The sequence below is a fragment of the Micropterus dolomieu genome, linkage group LG15 (assembly GCF_021292245.1).
Source record: "Micropterus dolomieu isolate WLL.071019.BEF.003 ecotype Adirondacks linkage group LG15, ASM2129224v1, whole genome shotgun sequence".
Classification (NCBI taxonomy): domain Eukaryota; kingdom Metazoa; phylum Chordata; class Actinopteri; order Centrarchiformes; family Centrarchidae; genus Micropterus; species Micropterus dolomieu.
This window is the reverse complement of record NC_060164.1, coordinates 19,306,497-19,326,324: the sequence shown is the minus strand read 5'-3', so window position 1 is coordinate 19,326,324 and position 19,828 is coordinate 19,306,497. Positions and strand designations below refer to the sequence as shown.

Sequence of the window (19,828 nt, the reverse complement as noted above, 5' to 3'; positions counted from 1 at the left end):
TTGATTTCCAGAATAGCAGAGCACCAAACTGCGTATATGAGGTTGTGGAAAATGGTCACTCTAAAATCATTGTGGCCTATTAACGGGCAGTATGTCCCAAAGAATCACAGTTCAGACACATTTATTGATCTTGATGAGACATATTAAATTAAAGTGCTCCCGGGTGTATTGAAAAGCTTGCCAGCAATAAAGCAGCAAAACTATTACTTGAGGCTACTACCAAAGCGCGCTGGCAAATTAGATTCCTTCCAACCATGGCGTAACCACTGCTCATAGAAAAAACTGTGTATCTATGTATCTTTGATACAATCAAAGTGGTCTTGGGGAAAAACAAAAAAGCATGTACAAATGCTTTATTTACAGCGTATAGGACTAATTTGTTGTCTGTACAAATGCAGCTTATTCAGACTTTTCTCTAATTTGCCCCTGAGGGTTGTTTACTGGGAATTATTGTCTATAAAGACGCTATGAATAAAAGTATTCATGGCCCTGATCAAGTGTCATGCATTCCAGTATAGATGCTCTCCTCAGCCAGTTGTTGTAAACACAGTGCTGATTAAACAAATACTACTACTAAAAACATTTCACAAAACAAATAACATATCTCCTTTAACAATATTTCTCAACATTGTTAGGAGTAGTTGGTAGCAAGTTGCCATCACTGCCGCCTCCTCTCCTTTTCTCAGCAGCCTCACTGGCTGTCACGGCTGTTTGGAATTAACATTATGTCAAAACTTAAACTTTCACACTCCCACTCTCCATAACACATCTTTCCCATGGTGTTCTGAGAAGACGTGTCTCACCCTGTGCTGCAATAATTAGGATACGATTCAGGTTCATCTTTGGCCCATCTAACTCCCACTGTTACCTCTGCTGCTCCCTCCTTTCTTATTTGCCTACCCACTTATCTTGCGTACTTGTGCCTAGTCAGGAACAGTCCAGTACAAAGGGCCTGTCTACTTACCTTGACCTGTAATAGTCATCAGTACGAAGAAGTCCCACGATTTCTCAGAAGAGGGCAACAGCATCAATACCGACCCATTGGGCACATTGCAGTGATTTATAGCCATTTAATGATGCGTTTTTAGGAGAAAACAAAGCATTAACACCATGTACCTGTTTCTCATTTGTTATGGCCTCTGCTTCTATATCGTCATCTTTTTAGTCTCAGCCTGTGTTTTCTTCAAAATATCCCTGTTTATTCCCCCTCTTTCACCAGTCAAAATGTTTTAATGCACCCTTTATTCAATGAACATCTGGTTATTTTTCTACCTTTTATTACGAGTAGGTCTGGGCATGAATGGTCTTTTTCAGGAGCTCCTTGTCTCTTACTCACACACATCTACAGTTCAACAGGGAGCTGCCCAGCATACCCGCAGTTTCATACCAACAGCCATTTTTTAAGTTCCATGCTTAATGGTGCCTCAAGATAGTGATTGAGGGCGAGGGGAGTAAAAATATTAGAAAATACAGAAAATATTGGCGCCTTGTATCAGGACAGCCACACCTGTTATTTGACACACACCAATGGCAGTAAGGTGCATTTCTGCACAGATGGACACCACCTGTCTTATTTTCAATTGCTGATGTTCTATAAAAGCAACAATTTTTTTCACACTCTCTCCCTCACTTGGCACAACCTAGCCTCATTTTCTCTTGGCAGGTGATAGCACATCTTCTTCTGTGGTACTGTCTGTCACAGTGGACGATTAAATAGATTCTTTGGAAGAATAATATTGTCTGCATTTGACCCACATTCAACATTAGAAAGATAAAAACTAAACTGGCTCTTCAGTTGAGTAAACCTGTGAAATAATGTACAGATTTTCCTGCACCCTGCGTGGCAACCCACATTTAGCTTATTCAGTGTCCTGATTAATACTTAAGTTAATACTTAAGTTTGGATGTAATAATGTGTGTTAGACAATGAAAATAATAAAATTACATCAATGCTCCAGGCATAAGATGAAGGTTTAAAATAGGCCACCAAAGAGGCTGAATAGTCTCAAGTTAACAATTTCAGTAGCAGTAAATTAGAATGGGATATGACAGTAATAAGCTTTTTAGCACCAACTGAAGCTAGCAACTATAAAAGTCAAATATTTCAGAAATGTTACCAAACCATGCTTTTTACTATTTAGCAAATCTTTAAAAAACGTGGAACCTCAAAATGCTGTTTTTAGAAGCATTTCATCTTTGTACTTTCAAAGAAATTGCAGTACTTCTTGCCCACATATGCTCCATTTCCCTGAGGCAGGTCACTGCAATTAAGTGGACAGACAGCCAAGCATTAAAAAAAGCTTGACTTTAAAGAATAAAACAAGTTGTGAAAAGGCAATAAGTTGGGTGGATAACTATGTTCTTCTCATGACATCCTGACAAAGCTGTCATAACTTAGTATCACCTTCATTTTTTCCCCCGATTTCTCACCTCACCTTTATTTTCCCTCTAGTTTCCTGGCTGCCTCGTGCAAGTAGTAACTTTGAGGGAGTTTCAGCAGTGTGAAAGTGTGATTGTGTACCCTCGAGCAGAGATTACAGCACTGTGAGTCTGTAGTCGTCTGTGAATGTGTGTCTAGTTGTTCTTCCCTGGTGGAGAGTGCCTCCTTATAGGCAATGTGAGAGAAATAGTCTCCAGCACATGAAGAAACTGTGAGGCTTCGTGAGCCATGGGTGTCATGTAAGGATATTGCATTGTAGTCATATAGTGGTCTTTAGTGAGACGGCCTTTATAACTGACTGTAATGCTCCACAAGAACTCTTTTGCAACAGTCTTTGCAAGTAATCAAAGCAGCTTTTTTCCGGCCATACAAAATGGAGCAATTAGGTCTCATCTAGCCATTATATCAGCTTTTATGTAGAACAAAACACATGAAAGTGTCCCTCACTTCTGTTTACTTAAGACCCTTTACACAAAACTGTTTCAAGAAGTTTGAATAAAAGAGTTAATAAATTTCTGTTTGTGCTGATTTTGTAAGAAGCTACCTATCCTGCTCTAAAGGCAACAATGACTAAAGGGACAGCTTAATTATTTATGTTTCCAAATAAAAGTCACTTACCTCGCTCGAGATGTGTTTTTCAGGAGTGAAGTTCCGTGTGAGAGGAAAGTTCTGTGATTATTTATGCGAAGCTAATGGCCTTAGAATGGTAGGAAGTGCTTTTATGGGAAACAATTATTGTTTTTCACTCACCTGAAATCACTTGACTAATGTTAGGTAATGGTGGCATGCATTATTCAGTTACATTTGAATAGCATTATTTTGCTTATCTATTGTTCTTGCTTGGATCCAGTCCCATGAATTACAGATTTTAATATTTATAGGATTTAGCTTGACAACTTCATTTTCAGCGTTGCAACTTACAGGTCTTGCCCAGGCGTCCTTGTTCCAGTTTATCTGCCAGTTCGTTCTCTAGACCAGTGGTGTCTCACTCTTCAGCCTTGATCATGTTTCCAAAAATGCAATCCTCATGCAGCGTACAGTTGTTGTGTTTGTTCTGTGGAACATTAATGTTCTGTGTAATATTGTCATCTCCTTTTACACTGTGTTGAAATATCATTCTTAATATACACCACTTTGTATTTGTAATAAGCTTGTGTTTTACCAGTGTGTTGCTTTTTACAGTACATTGACCATATATCTGCTTGTCCTTGTGTTGTAACTGTAGTCACAGATGAACCAAATAACTTTCAGTGAGGTAATCAGTTTCTTCTCTGTTAATTATCCTGGTTTATTACATCCATCAGCTGTGCAATAAAAATTCAATTGCAAATATCATCAAAGATCCACAACATAAATTTCCCCCAGGTGCAGGGGTTTAGTTTATGTTCAGTGCTTCCCCAAGGGCACCCTCCAAAAATGCAAAGTAGTTTGTCTTCTGCTTAGTTGTATTGTGCAAGAAGTGTGCTAGGTGTCCTGTTAAAATGCTGAAAACTTTGAATTTCCCTACAAACTCTCTTTGTTTTACGCAAAGCTTGCTCATAATGCCACACACTGAGTTGAATTCTTAAAATAAAATAAATATATATATGTGTGTGTGTGTGTGTGTGTGTGTGTGTGTGTATTTATTGATTGATTGTTTGTCTGGGCCATGCATATGCTGCCTGGGTTTTAGATTGCTGCATATGCCAGAAGGTATAACCTGTTCAACTCTGTAAACAGAATGAGTTCTGTTTTGATTGTTTTAAAAAGGAGGAAGAGAAAAAAGTAAAGCTTTGGATAATATAAATATTTTATAGAATTTGTGAGACAGCATTTTCATTTAATAGCATCAGAGGGATGTGACTGAATCCAGTCTAAGTCTAAAAGTACTTGTTGGTGTTGTGGGCTGAATCCATTCTAAGACCATGTCCATTGTACATAACTTTTGCCCTGAAAGGTTCTTACAGCCTTGTTGAATGCCTGAACTCAGGAGGGTCCTCAGCCTGCTACAGTATTCATGAAATGTCACACAGTTTTAATCCTGTTAGTAACTGAGGAATCCCCCTCACAACATTACAGCAGTCCACAGAAGGAATATGCCACATGGACAGTTAAAAAGTAGCCACCACATATGGCTGTGATTCAGGATGTAGAGGGGGTAATCCACTGGTCACAGGGTTTGGCATTAGCCTTCATGGTAGCTCATGAGCACAGTGCTAAGGTTCCTGTAATTTTAGTCCATATAACGAGGCCAACTGGTGAGCCTCCTAGTGGGGGCATTAGCTATTCCACTCATGGCTATAGCATAAGCCTGTGGGAAGCTAACTACATGCATAAAAAAGCTAGTGGCCTTAGTCCAATGGCAGATGGGAGTCTTGATTTGTTTTTAACGTGACACGTGTGTGCCATCTTCTTGGTCTTTGATACTGACAGTGTAAGGTCAGAAGAGATATTGTTCAGGTGTTGGATTTCCACTTATCAGTAACCCGACTGGCTTTTCTTTTGGATTCATCAGTCAGTCATTAGATAGTGGTGATGAATTTAAACTCTAAACTATCCCGTACATGTATAGTTTACATACGTATATCCGGGTTTGTAAAGGGTATGTCCATTTGTATGTCTGTACCAATCTAAAGGTGTACTGAGGGCAGTTGGCACCTTTGTGTTCAATGCTATTTTGATGGAGCAGATTAAGTGGCCTGAAGGTGTGTTTCCACAGCAACAGTGGCAAGGCTGTGTTCAAAGGGACTATTGTGAATCTTTTATGACAGAGCTCATTACTCTTTCCTGGCTTCTTTGTGAGATCCTCACACCGCAAGAACACTGAAGGTGTGACATCTACCAAAACCTTTTCATTGTACACCCTCTTCAAATTTTGGCCAAAATACCAAGACTCCATGAAAGGCACCCACTTCAAACCAACAGAAGCCTGTGGTTGGTATGCATACAGACCTGACCTTAAAAACATGGTGCATTGCCTCAAATAGGGATGAATCGCTTGTCATTGAACTCGCACAACAAGTGTGTAAGCATTTCAGTGATAAGAGAATGGAACAATCAGTGTGTGAATGTACTCACCATACTATATGATCGATGAATGGATAGACAGATAGATGTTAGGGGAGTGTATTCTTCCCACTCAGGTGATTTGGTATGTATTTAGTTACCCAATCCACAGTCAGATACCCAAATCTCTAACCCTAAAATGATACAGATGAATTTGATACAATACACTGCAATTCAAAACCAATTCAATTTCTGCTAATGCTTTCCCCCTGTTGACTGCTGCTCATAGCAACTACTGAGTAGCAATTTTTGAAGTGCCACTGGCTTATTTTGTGATGCAAATGCATATTTTGGAGACTGCAAATGCTATGTAAATATTTCAGGCAGCATTGTACATGATAGTCTGACATTTGTTGTAGCGCATAGCTTTGTTGATTTTAAAGTAATCAAAACTGTAAACATCAAATGTCCCTTTTTGTTGTAAAACCAAATCGCAAGTATCATTCAGTGAACACCAGATGCACTGAGTAAACAAATAAATGTGTTTATTTTTTCCAGCTGGGAGGAAGGGTGCTTATTCTTTCCACATGGTGATACTGTAGACACTTGTTTTGAAGACATATTGAATTTAGATTATCTAAGCTGTAAGCTGCAGGGTGGGGATTTGCTTCGCTTGCAAGCTTTGTACACTGTAATGTGAGCAATTGAGAAGGTTGTGATCATTACACAAACAATGTTTATATATGGACATGTCTATAAGCAACACATTTTATCACTTAGTTTTTTCTTTTTTGATACTAGACTCATCTTAAATTTGCAGGTTTTAATACATACAGTAGCTGTTGTGATATGAGGCTACTGCTGCTCATATTAGAAGCAATAATTTTAATTAGCATTTCAAGTACAACACCTCTCTAAAACAGTAACAACAAAAACTGAACATTATAACCTTCATGAAGGTACGATTATTGCAAGACTGTTATATTAGAAGCAATTAATTTTAGTTAAGTTTACCTAATAAACTGGCGACAAAATGTGCAACCCCAATTGGCTTTGCTTTCAAACATTTAAAAGGTGATTTCATACTACAACAAATAATTGTGTTGAATGAGTTTATACTGTCGTCTGAGGCTTGCCCGAACCATCCCCCACCTATTTTCACATCCTCCTAACCACAATTCCTCTCAATCCCTTTTCGGCTGTCACGGTTTCAAATTGAAGTTGGCATTCTTTCGCTGCCTTTGTGGCATTGCTACTGTATAAGAACATGCCTGGGGTACTTTGCCTCTCTGATTAGAGATCTTACTGTCGCCAGGCTTTGGCTGGATCAAGAGTATAGAATATTCCTCAGATGTCACTCCAGGCTCTATGCCTCCTTCTCCAAAACCACATTGCTCTCCAGAGTTTCACTGTTACATCATCTCCTGAAGTGAATGGAAAGAAAGCAAATGCACAAAGCCGAAATTACTCTGCCTGGATGTCGATAACATTTAAGGTCTCAAATGGATTTTTAGGCTTTGGTGTGATACATTTTGAGCAAAGGGGAAAACCCTTGCTTAGTTCAACTGAAATAGGACTATGTGCGATTAGGAAAGGGCTGATTAGGCAAAATAATGTAGGAATTGAATGAGGCACAAGGGGCTTTTGTATTTAGGAGCTGCAAGTTTTGAATCCTAATGACTAACTCCCTTAAGTACTGTATATTTTGTGATGTTTCTGAGGTCTCAGCATTCAGGCTCTTTTCAATTATAATCTTATTTCACATTTTGAATGACGAGCTACCTGAACTATGGGCCACTAATGCTAAGAATGTAAAGTCTCTGTTGAGTGTTCTGTTATATATCTATATCTACATCTGTATCTATCTCTCTATCTATCTATCTCTATCTCTCGCTCGCTCGAGAGATATCGATATAGATATAGATGTATGTATGTATTAGGGCTGGGCACGTAAAAGCATTAATTAGTTAATGCCGACAATTATTTTATCGCACGTTAACGCAGTTTTTATTATTATTTTGAAAGTCAGTTGCTCACTGGCTCTGAATACACATACAGTCAAACCATTGGTCACAGGAGGGGTGGGATGTTGATCAGCCTGCAAATCACCCACCCAGACAAGCAGTGAAGGGAGGCTTCGGCAGACTATGTCTGTTAAAATTATATTACATAAATTTACCTGATAGGCCTTCATCTAATTTATGAAAAATGGGTGGGTTTGAACAAAGGGTGGTATGTCCTGAGTTGTTTAACACATCTAGATGTGAATACCAGGAAATGAAAGCTGAAATTCTGAACTCTTGTCTCATACTTGTCTTTAGATCTTAAACCCAAATGTCTTCAGTGTACAACAAAAACAAAGGAATTTGCCTTACCGTTCCAATACTTTTGGAGGGGACTGTATATCAATTCCCACGAGATTCTCACCGTTTGCTTTTGCTTTCGTAGACTGATGTTGGAGAAAATGGCAGCAATGACTAACAAAGAAAGACCTCAAGGTGATCATCTATAAATTTAGCACAGCTTTGTCTGTTACAGCAGCTGCACACATCAGTATGTCAGCACAATTACTGTATGTGTTTGTCCATTCCATACAGTAGCGAGATTAAACAGCAGCTCACAAACACCATGTAGCTTAACAAGGTTTTATTTCTAGAATGTCTAAGGTTCTTAGTGTTCAGTTGTGCTGTGAACTGGGGCTGACCCTCTCAAGTGGTGGGTTCTGTTGTGCCCAGGGCTTCATCAAAACATTGCACCACATTTGGTAAACATTAACTAACCCACACTGCAGTTCTTCACATTGTTTTTACCACTATGGCATCTGACAGACTTTGGAACAATGAATTCAGCTCAAGGAGCTGTCGTCTGTCTTGAATGTCAAGGTTATTCTTGAAGGCAGACAATAGTTCATTGTCAGATTTTATTTAGGACCAGAGAGACATTATTATAATAAAAAATAATTGATCACTCACACATGAAATTATTTTGCATCATCTGCAAAATAATAATATTGTAATAAGAATCATGTTTCCATATAAATCTACAGTATTAATTGAGAAAATGTTAATTTTACTAAAATAATACTCCGTATCAGTTTAGTAACACACACACGCACAGTTCACTTTCATCTATCTGCGTCTGCTCTTTCTTTTTGCTCACCTTTTGCCTAAAGTGGTCCCTACAGCTCTACCTTGAGCCTCCATTTTCTCCAGCTCTTGCTTTGTTCCACACCTTGCACACAGAAACACAAACATGCACAAGCCCTCCAGTGTTATGTTGTGCCTGAAGGTTGTGCGACACAGTATTGAAATATTTCCTTTCTTCTCCACCTTTATCACATTGAAAATGTCCCTTGCAGTATGATAAATGCCCAGATAAATAAAATCAACTACTGTACTATGTATTGCTAATGCGGATCACATAGACCATGCGCATTGTGATGGTTGAAGTGATCCTTGTGAGTTCTGTGAGTTGTCTCTTTATGGACACATTTGAAATGTGGCTGGTTTCCTGTTCTATAAATATGCTGATCATATTTGACCCTCTGGATCTGAATATGACTTAAATCAGCTCAAAGATTTCACCATTGAGCTGCCAACCATACAAGACTGAAATTTTTTCTGTGCAGCAACACATGTTGCTCTGAAATCTTGCTGTCAAGTATACTAAGGGACTAAAGGGTAATCCCCATGGTACATGTTCTTATTCTTTTACTACATAAATCTTAGGCAGTTCACTATGTCCAGCGCCTTTCTGGTGTTTCAAAGTATTAATTGATAATGTTGGCCCATCCATTTGAATTTCAGGGAAATCTTGATGGCGTACTCTGTAATTTTAAATACAAGTTGTGGCGTTTCAACCATGGAGGTAAATATTGCTCTTGCACTGTTATGGTCGTCTTGCAGTTTGATGAGCTCAATCTGGAAATGTGAGGAGCATTAAAATCAAATAATGACTCTTCCAAGGTTAGAAGATCGAGTGGCAGCTTTTGGTGCTGTGCTCTGCATCCTGTTGTTACTGATGAACATTGTGTTGTTGAGTAAAAATGCAGCAGGGTTCCGTCTGTTATATGTTGAGACATCAACATTGCTTTGTGTGAAAGGGATTAATTTAGACACTAATGATAGCAATTTGTGGAAGAGTGCATGCATTGAGACGCTAAGCATGACAGAAGTCTCGCTAAATACCAGTTACATTTGTTAGATTGCAGCAGCCAACTGTCCGCTAAACACTTATTCTTACAGTAATTTTTCTTAAGCACTCACAGTTATTTCCATCTTTTAGTGACTGCTGTTCAATCTCATAGTTGTTCTAAAGTTTTGGTAGCTGACGCTACAGTACTTTAGCTTAGCTGTTAGCGACTTTAGCTTAGCAGCTAGCGATAGCTTCTCCTTCTCTCTCTCCTAATTTTTCCTGCTCGGTGTATCAGATGTTCAGTTGCTCCTCTGCCTCCTTTAGCGGTAATGTTACGTGTAATAAGTGTAGTTTATTTATAGATATGGAGGCGAGGCTCAGTGATTTAGAAATCCGGCTCCGCACCTTGGTAGATCAGTCTTTAGCTACTGTAGCTAGCCAGTCCCTGGTAGTCGGTGCGGAACAGCCTGAGTTAGCCTCTGGTAGCCGTCCCCCGGGATTTCCTGAGCAGCCAGGAAGGGGTGGCTGGGTGACTGTCCGAAGGAGGAATAGTCGTAAGCATTCAAAGCCCACAGGTCATCACCAACCTGTTCGCGTCTCTAACAGATTTTCCCCACTCAGCGACACACCCGCTGAGAAACCAACTCTGATCATTGGCAGCTCCATTTTGAGAAACGTGAAGTTAGCGAAACCAGCGGCCATAGTTAAGTGCATCCCTGGGGCCAGAGCGGTCGACATTGAGTCTTATTTGAAACTGCTGGCTAAGGATAAACGTAAATACAGTAAGATTGTTATTCACGTCGGCGGTAATGACTCCCGGTTACGCCAATCGGAGGTCACTAAGATTAATGTTGAGTCGGTGTGTACATATGCAAAAACAATGTCGGACACTGTAGTTTTCTCTGGACCCCTACCAAATCTGACCAGTGATGACATGTATAGCCGCATGTCGTCATTCCGCCGCTGGTTGTCGAGGTGGTGTCCAGCAAACGATGTGGGCTTTGTAGATCATTGGCAGACCTTCTGGGGAAGACCTGGTCTGATTCGGAGAGACGGCATCCATCCCACTTGGGAAGGAGCAGCTCTCATTTCTAGAAATCTGGCCAAGTTTATTAGTGGACCAAATCCATGACAACCCAGAGTTGAGACCAGGAGGCAGAGTCACAGTCTAACACACTTCTCTGCCCTTCTAATTCAGCAGTTACCCACCCAAAACCCTACGCAGAGTCGCAGTCTAACATACTTCTCTGCTCCTCCATTTCAGGAGTTACTTAGTGAAAATCCTATAGTGATGGTGTCTGTCCCCCGACCATTGAAATTATTTAAATCAAAGGTAAACAGAAGAGGAGCTGTACATAAAAACCTCATAAAACTTAAAACCACAAGAGCAATAGTGCAAACTAATAGGAAAATCAAATGTGGACTCTTAAACATCAGATCTCTCTCTTCTAAAGGTGTACTAGTAAATGAACTAATATCAGATTATGATATTGATTTTTTTGAAACCTGGCTGGGTGATGGAGAATATGTTAGCCTAAATGAATCCACCCCTCCCGGTCATATTAATACTCACATTCCTCGAGGCACAGGCGGAGGAGGTGGAGTTGCAGCTATATATAACTCATTTGAAAGTCTTGTTCTTAGTCTTTCGCACCCAAGTTGGAAATCACTGCAACCAATTCTTTTTGTTATAGTGTACCGAGCACCTGGTCCGTACTCTGAATTCTTATCTGAATTTGCAGAGTTTTTGTCAACTTTAGTCCTTAAAACAGACAAAGTTATTATTGTAGGGGATTTTAATATTCATGTGGACATTGAGAATGACAGCTTTAGTACTGCGTTTATCTCTCTGTTAGATTCCATTGGCTTCTCTCAGAGTGTTCATGAACCGACTCACTGTTTTAACCACACCCTCGACCTTGTTCTGGTATATGGTATTGAAATTGAACATTTAATAGTGTTCCCACAGAATCCCTCTTTTTCATGAGCTTCTTTAATGATAAAATTCTAACTATTAGAAACGAAATTCACCAAGACCTGCCCTCAACTGGCACCGACTTATCTCTAAACTCAGGAACCTTAGAAACAGCTGTAGAACCAGATATATGTTTAGACTGTTTTGCTTCCCTCAACCTTTACCAACTAACTTCAATAATTTCTTAATCTAAACCTCAAATCAACCTGTCTCTTAGACCCCATCCCGACTAGGTTGCTTAAAGAAGTTTTGCCCTTAGTCAGCACTTCTATACTAGATATGATCAATCTATCTTTATCAACAGGTTATGTACCACAGTACTTTAAAGTAGCTGTAATTAAACCTCTTCTGAAAAAGCCCAAACATGATCCGGATGTTTTAGCCAACTATAGACCTATATCTAACCTTCTATTTTTCTCTCTGTTCCTCTCTTGCCCTCTCTCTCTCTCGCTCTCTCTCTCTCTCTCTCTCTCTCTCCCTCTCTCTCCTTCACCCCCAACCGGTCGAGGCAGATGGCCGCCCACCCTGAGCCATGGTTCTGCTCGAGGTTTCTGCCTCTTAAAAGGAAGTTTTTCCTTGCCTCTGTCGCCTAGTGCTTGCTCTTGGTGGGAACTGTTGGGCTTCTGTAAATAGCATCATAGAGTATGGTCTAGACCTGCTCTTTTATGAAAAGCGCTGTGAGATAACTGTTGTTGTGATTTGGCGCTATATAAATAAAATTGAATTGAATTGAATAGATGTCAAATGTATGCAGTCTCGTGACAGATGGAGAAGTTTCATAATGAGATGGACGGTAATTCCAACTGGGTTTACTTTTACCTGTACTGGGAAGTTTTAGTTCACTCAGGGCATGTCTGTTTTGTGCTGTTAAGTGATTTTTTCAATCTCATGTGTTTAAAAAATCCCGGTTTCTGTAATTGCGGTAGAGAAACTAGATTTTCTCCTGTTGTGTATACATGTAACCAGGTATATGTATTTGCCTGGCATAGACCTCAGGTAAGAAAATTATCGCTGAGCAGCGGGAAAGAAATTAGAGAATATTATGATCTTGTATTTAAATAATCCCATTTGATGTCTGACTAAAACTGACACTCTCATGAAGTAGCCGTTATGTCTAAATAAGGTTTCCACCATATTTGTAAAAGTAGTCTGGCACAACTACAACTACTTCCAAGGTTCATGAGGAAGAGATAATAAGCTCAAAAACCCTGCAACATGTTTCATAAAAAACAACTTCATTGTCAGACCACCACATTTCGTCATCATCATTTGATGACCCTGTCTGAGGCCACAGGCCTGAATGTGTTGGTCTGACAATACAGTTGTTCTTTTCATGTATTACAAGTGTTTTGACCTCTTCAAATTCAAACAGTCGCACTGTAAAGAAAAGCTGTGCACTCTCAACACAGAGCCTGTCCTCTCAGTAGAAAGTATGGTTCCAAAATAACCAAAATGGTAACCCCATTTTATTTTGATAAGGTAACACATTTTGATAGCTGTAATAGCAGAAACTGTTGGTCAGTTGTATAGGTTTGTCAGGGTGAGCCTTAACAGCTCATTACACACCATATTTGTCAGTATTTGGCCAATTTATCTAATAGGTTACAGATTTATATCCAATACTGGCACCTATTTCTGTGGGCTCCACATTTTCTGTGTCACTATTTTACAATGTAAGGTGAAATATAAGATAAGATATACAATAATGAGTATGGCTATTGAAGTAAGTCCCATAACAGTGGGTATAATATGTGCATCTGTATTCCAGGCTTTATTCTTACATCTAGTGTGAGAATATTGAGCTTGCATATTGCAGGTGTACTCAGCATAGCATTATTTATAATGTTGGGTTTGTTCATTATGCTCCTGGCTGTATGATTTTGATGCATGCCGTGATGTTTTTTGCTCCCCTGAACCATCGGACCAGCACTCTCTCTTTGTTCCAGGACATCTTGATTTACAAATTAAGCTCCAGAGATACCTAAGGGGTGACTGACTTGGTCTATTGTAAAATCTCAATGCGCACAAGGTTCTTAAAATGTCCTTCTCTGTTTGTCTGTCTTCTCTCTTTTTTTCTTTTTATTTATCACTGCAGGCTGTGGAAACGAACCTGGCATCCAAGGACAGCCACTGGGTCTATGCCAATGAGGTGAGGCCAACACAAACACACTTATATGCACCTGAGTGAATTTAGACCTTAGTGTCAGTTTGCCTCTGTCATCACAGTGTAATTTGCTGCCAAGGCACACACAAACACATGCAAACCTATGAAAGTTCCACTCTGTGCACTTTCATATTCACTGAGATTAGCAACACATCTTTTGTTTTTATTTTATCATGGGTGCCTGAGGGACTGGACCTTTATTTGGTATTTACCTCCCTTTAACTGTTGCTGTTAGTGTGTCCTTTCCCCTCTGTACCGGTGCGTGTGTGCCTGACATTGACCTAAATGGTCTTCTAAAGTGGCTGTAGCAGCACAAAATTTAGGTGCACTTTGTGAATACAGAACAGTGGATTCTGTCTTTAGCTTTAATGCATCAGCGCTGCATTTCCATTGATTCAAACTGATAATAATAATTGATAATAAGGGGAAAGTCATAGGATTGGCCCGATACTAAAAGCAGTGGATGAAAGACCTGTGATATTAGCATTGCTGTGCCTAACAGAAGCTCTCTGTCTAACATGCACATACAACAATGTCCATGTATTTTAATTAAATGTTCCCTCCTCACTTATACAAATATCTGAACCTTTGCTCAACATCCAAAACATGACACATATTGATCCATAATCCATGGAGCACGATTAATGTGTCTGTGTACCCCAGATAGCCTATGTTGTTTAAGCAACATTCTTAGAAATATTCAAAAACCATAGGTGAAGTCAATTTTATTTATATAGCCTAATATACCAAATTAGCCTCAAGGGGATTTTTAATCTGTACAGCATATGACACCCTTTATCATTAGACCCTTGATATGGATAAGGAAAAACACTTTCAGCAGAGAAGAAATGGAAGAAACCTCAAGGACAGCAACAGAGGAGGGAGCTTACAAACATGAAATAGATTATAATAATAAATAAAATTATAGTATGGACAATCAGGATGACAAAATTATAGCTAGTTAATATAATATATAATATAACAAGTATAAACTAGTCATCATTTATGGTTATTATATATATCATATATATTTATGGTGCATCATTCTAGTAGCTTAAATATTGATTTACAAAAGTTAATGAGGATCAAATTACTTCATATTAGACTATAATGAGCTTATAAAAAACCTACATTGTATGTTTTCACCATGCATTTGAGCATACACAAAACATAACGATTAACAGTTAATAAATGAGTTGCTTTTGAGAAACTTTTTCTGTGTCTGACAGCTTAAGTCATATTATTTTGTTTATATATCTCCAAAAAAGGCTTTCATAGTCTTAAACAAGATGACAAGATGGGGACTGCTTCTTAATTTGAAGGAGTATTCACACACAAACTCATGCATGCCTTTCAGTCAATTACCACAGACCTTCACCAAGACATTAGCTTTAATTGCATCCAACTCTGGGAAAGTATGAACTAATGGCATGTTAATTTCCATGGCACTCCCTTAATGGTTGATGTGATGTGGCAAACTGTAGTGTTACCTCTCACTGGCACAAATTTAATGGGAAAGAATGTGCCCGATTGTATCTGTAAACTATGAAATATATCTCCAAATATATCTTCTGTTTTCTCGTTGTCTTTCTTTCTCTCAATATGCAATTTTCATTTTCATCTTTCTCTCCTTTGCTCTTTTACTCTTTCTGAAGGTAGTGAAAATATATATTTTTTGCTTATCCTTGATTTGTTTTTTTCTTGTAGTTTTTGTTTACCCCTGTCATCTCTCTCTCTTTCCCTGCTTTTCATTTCATCATCTACAATAAACTGCCCATGAAGCTGACAATCACCTTGAAGTGAGAAAAACACAGACATGTTGAAAAAGCTGACAAGAAAATTCATTTACTACTTATGCCGATCTATTTTTCCTATTGGCTTCCAGAGCTCTCTGAAATAACATGAAAACTCATGAGCACCTTACTAGTCCACCTTTCGTTTGAATCCTGTTTTTATCTTAGAGCCCTTTTATACTTTATACAACAAGAGTCAACATGTAAGTTGAATCCAGGCATCTAACTGCAAGTGATCTATCCACAATTCTTCCTTAACTCTAAACCCTAGAGGAAAGAGATTTAAAGAAAGGTGCAAAGCCAATTTGTTTCCACTGCCATGTGATTTTATTTCTAAGAAGCTTCTAACATGGCTGATGGCACAAAGATTGTGCAAGTGATTTTTTAATTAATTCGAACATGTGAGATATGAATATGAATCACCGTCCTTTCGTTGCAGCAGCTGGTGAATTCTGTACTCCAATTTTAATACACAGTCACAATACTAGATCCTGTTCCCTGCACTCATGGAAATCCTGTTAGGCTGACCAGTTGCAGTCCGGCTGTTTCACAAAAACCTGCAGGGAAATAACAGCTTTCCATGTTACCTCATTCGCCTGTCAGGGTGACAGTCCCTGTGGACAGTTGCTCCTGTTTAGCTGCCTGGTCATGACTGAGCTGTGACATTAATTTTAACCAGGTGATCTTGAGGCTCACTGTCACCTGCCCACCCCATTAGCTCCCCAGGCTCCTGCCGGCCTTTACAACCCCACACAGTCAAAGTGAAGTCTCACATTTCATTCATGTCTCACAACAAGCGCCTATGCTAATCTGCCACCAGCGGCAACGTGTGGCACGATGAATGTAGCTGTCAAGCTAGAAATGCGATAAGAGCACAGAGTGAGATGGATGGAGACAGAAAATGATGATGACGAGTGAGTATGATCACAAGTCGGATAAACAATGAGGTGTAAAAAACTTATAGATAAACAAAAAGGAAGATTCCATGTCCTGATAAGTCGATCTTTTCATTCACAGGTGTCATAGGCATTGCACTTGCATTACAGTGTGACAATATTACATACAGTAACTTGATTTAAAAATACAGTAATAGGTTAAAGGTCTTCAATCACACACGACTGTACTTTAGCAAAGTATGGTTGTATGGTAAGTAGTAAGTTGGGGGACTTGCAAGAGACAGATAAAAATAAAAGAAATGGTCTAAATTCACACAGCAGATACTGAAATATCCTAAGTCCTTAGTTTGGGTCAAACCCAAAACCACTACATTTTCCCCATAAAGCAACATTATAAAATAGACGTGTAGAGGTGGTGGAGTGCCCTTTTAGTGAAAAAAAGAAAAGCTTGACTAAAACAACTAACTTTTCCATTGACATACCTTTTTTCAAACGTTTTTTAGTTTGCGACTGACACTAATGCATTTTAAAACCAGAGTGGGTTTGAGTGGCACACAGTGAGCCCTCAGGGTATGACAACATATTCAATACATAAATGACCAACGTAATCTTTAGGAAAAAATTAAGTGCAGCAGGACTTGATTTGAGCAGGATGGCACGGGGATGATAGGCAGGCATGAGTCTCCCTAAACCACCTACTAAAGCAGGGTGTTGCAGCTGCTAGCACACAGAAGGCTGTCTGCGTCTGACACTGTTTAGTGGAGTGGACTCAGATGGATTGTGCATACTGGGAGGATTTGTTTTTTTGTTTTTTTTCCTTCAAAGGCAGCACGGTGACACCTCCGAATGTTTGATGGATTAGGTGGCTGTACCTGCTGTGACAGACAGAGTCGAGGAGGACAGTCATGATATGACTGATGTCTTGGGTAACTGCCCATCAAGCAACTGAGATGGAGGACCCTATTCTAATGATGCAATCTCCGCCACACCAGACTGTGGGGCAAGGGAGGTTGATTACTGAAGAGGCCCCATATATACATATATATATATATATATATTTTTTTTTTTATTTATTACCGGGCTCTCACATGTGCCCCTAAAAACAGATTAGCCTACATTCAGTGAGAAAAATGATTTATGAGAAGTGTGCCAATAACTTTTAACAACAACCTACCTTAACCCCCCTCACCACCTGGCGCTGATCATTCAAAACATAGTCGGACTCACCACTGGAGCACCGAGAGAAATGCCAGTGCTCTGGTCGCTCTGTAACGGAGACTGAGTGACATCGGCAGCAGCTGAAGTGGTCAGACAGAAGAAAACTGGGAGAAGATAGGTTTGAGTTTAGCTCGCTGGCCATTTAACGTTTGCTGTATTGCTGCATTTAGTTGTTCAACATCCAACAGAGCCGACATGCTTGTCAGTCACTTTTTATCAACCGACCAATCACAACCTGTAGGGGGCGGGACATAAAAAAAAGTTTGATGTGCTACAGCAAATAATTAAATGTTGAACAAAATGATTAGTGACAAGTTAGTACTTTAACAATTACTAACATTAACAAATTAGAGAACAATGTAGAGTATTTTGCTTGCACAAGGATTAAATAAATAAAAACAAGCCACAGAAATGAAACTGCTGTAACTGGATTTAATATTTGACTTGTGGGTAAATAGTGATGTGGTTTCGGACAGAACGGACCCAAACGCAACGCTTGTCAGTTTACAAAAGAGGTTTATTGAGGGGAAAAAAGGGGAGAGGGGAGACGGGAGGTGAAAAGGGGTAATGCCGGCAGACGTGGGTGCCGAGGGCCGAGGAGCTGGCGGGGCTGGCAAGTCTCAAGTGAGGCGACCGAGAGGGGGCAGGAGGCCGAGGCGACAGAGGCGAGGAGCGTGGAGGGAAGCCGGGGGAACGCCACGGAGGCGAGGCGAGGGGAGAAGGCAGGTAGGCGAGCCCAGCTGACTGACTAGATGGCGGAGGTGAGTGGACCTGGCGGGGAGAAAGAAATGGTATGAAGAGGGAGCTGGTGGAAACGGGCTTGATTCGGGAGACATGGAAGATGGGGTGGACGTGGAGGAGAGGAGGGAGGGTCAGGCGCACAGCGGAGGGGTTGATGATGGCCTCGATGGGGTAAGGGCCGATAAACCGGGGGGTGAGTTTTTTCAAGGAGGTCTGTAGGGGAGATCCTTGGAGGAAAGCCAGACCTGCTGCCCGGGCTGGTAGGCAGGCGCAGGGGTCCAGTGGCGGTCCGCCAACTGGCGGGTGCAGGCTGCAGTGCGCTGCAGAGCCGCCCTGGCCTCCCTCCAGACTCTGCGGCAGCGTCGAAGATGGGCCAACTGCACAAGTCACCATCAAGTGCAGCATATACCAAGGCGATGCACTATCCCCGCTGCTGTTCTGCATAGGCCTGAACACCCTAAGCCAGATCATCACAAAGACTGGCTACGGATACTGGTTACAAAGTGGAACAACCATCAGTCACCTCCTCTACATGGATGACATCAAGCTGTATGCCAGAAATGAGTGAGACATCGACACACTGATACATACTACCAGGATCTACCAGGACATTGGAATGTCGTTCGGACTGGACAAGTGTGGTCGCATGGTATCAACAAGAGGGAAAATGATCAGAACCGAGGGGGTGCAGGACCACTACAAATACCTTGCGGTGCCGCAGGCTAACAGAAACCATGAAGAGGCAGCAAGGAAGTCCGCCACAGCCAAATACCTACAGAGAGTAAGGCAGGTCATGAAAAGTCAGCTGAATGAGAAGAACAATATCCGAGCCATCAACACATATGCCCTGCCAGTCATCAGATACCCTGCTGGTATAATAAACTGGACAAAGGAGGAGATAGAGGCCACTGACATCAAGACAAGAAAGCTCCTCACAATGCATGGAGGGCTTCACCCCAAATCCAGCACCCTGAGACTGTACACCAAACGTAGCGAGGGAGGCCGAGGGCTAGTGAGTGTCAATACCACTGTCCAGGATGAAACGACAAAGATCCAGGAGTACATCAGGAAGATGGCCCCCAAAGATGAAGGGCTTAGTGAAAACCTCAGGCAGCAGAAACCCGAGGATGAGGACAAGGAAGACGAAGAACATTCATGGAGAGACAAGCTGCTGCACGGCATGTACCACAGACAAATAGAAGAAGTGGCTGATATTAAGAAATCCTACCAGTGGCTGGAAAAGGCTGGACTAAAGGACAGCACAGAAGCACTAATCATGGCGACACAAGAACAGGCACTCAGCACAAGATCAATAGAGGCTGGGGTCTACCACACCAGGCAGGACCCCAGGTGCAGACTGTGCAAGGATGCCCCTGAGACAGTGCAGCACATAACAGCAGGGTATAAGATGCAGGCAGGACGTGTGTGCATGAAACGCCATAACCAGGTAGCTGGCATAGTGTACAGGAACATCTGCCATGA

At 40.7% G+C, this 19,828-nt stretch overlaps 1 protein-coding gene across 5 annotated transcripts in view; it reads left to right on the top strand.

Moving 5' to 3' along the window:
* Positions 1-19,828, top strand: part of grid1a (glutamate receptor, ionotropic, delta 1a) — a 104,437-nt gene that overhangs the window by 34,724 nt on the left and 49,885 nt on the right. For all 5 annotated transcript variants that reach the window (XM_046071262.1, XM_046071257.1, XM_046071260.1 and 2 more), the window contains one exon: positions 13,630-13,683. In XM_046071262.1, the coding sequence (XP_045927218.1) occupies positions 13,630-13,683 (54 nt within the window). The remainder of the gene's footprint in view (positions 1-13,629; positions 13,684-19,828) is intronic.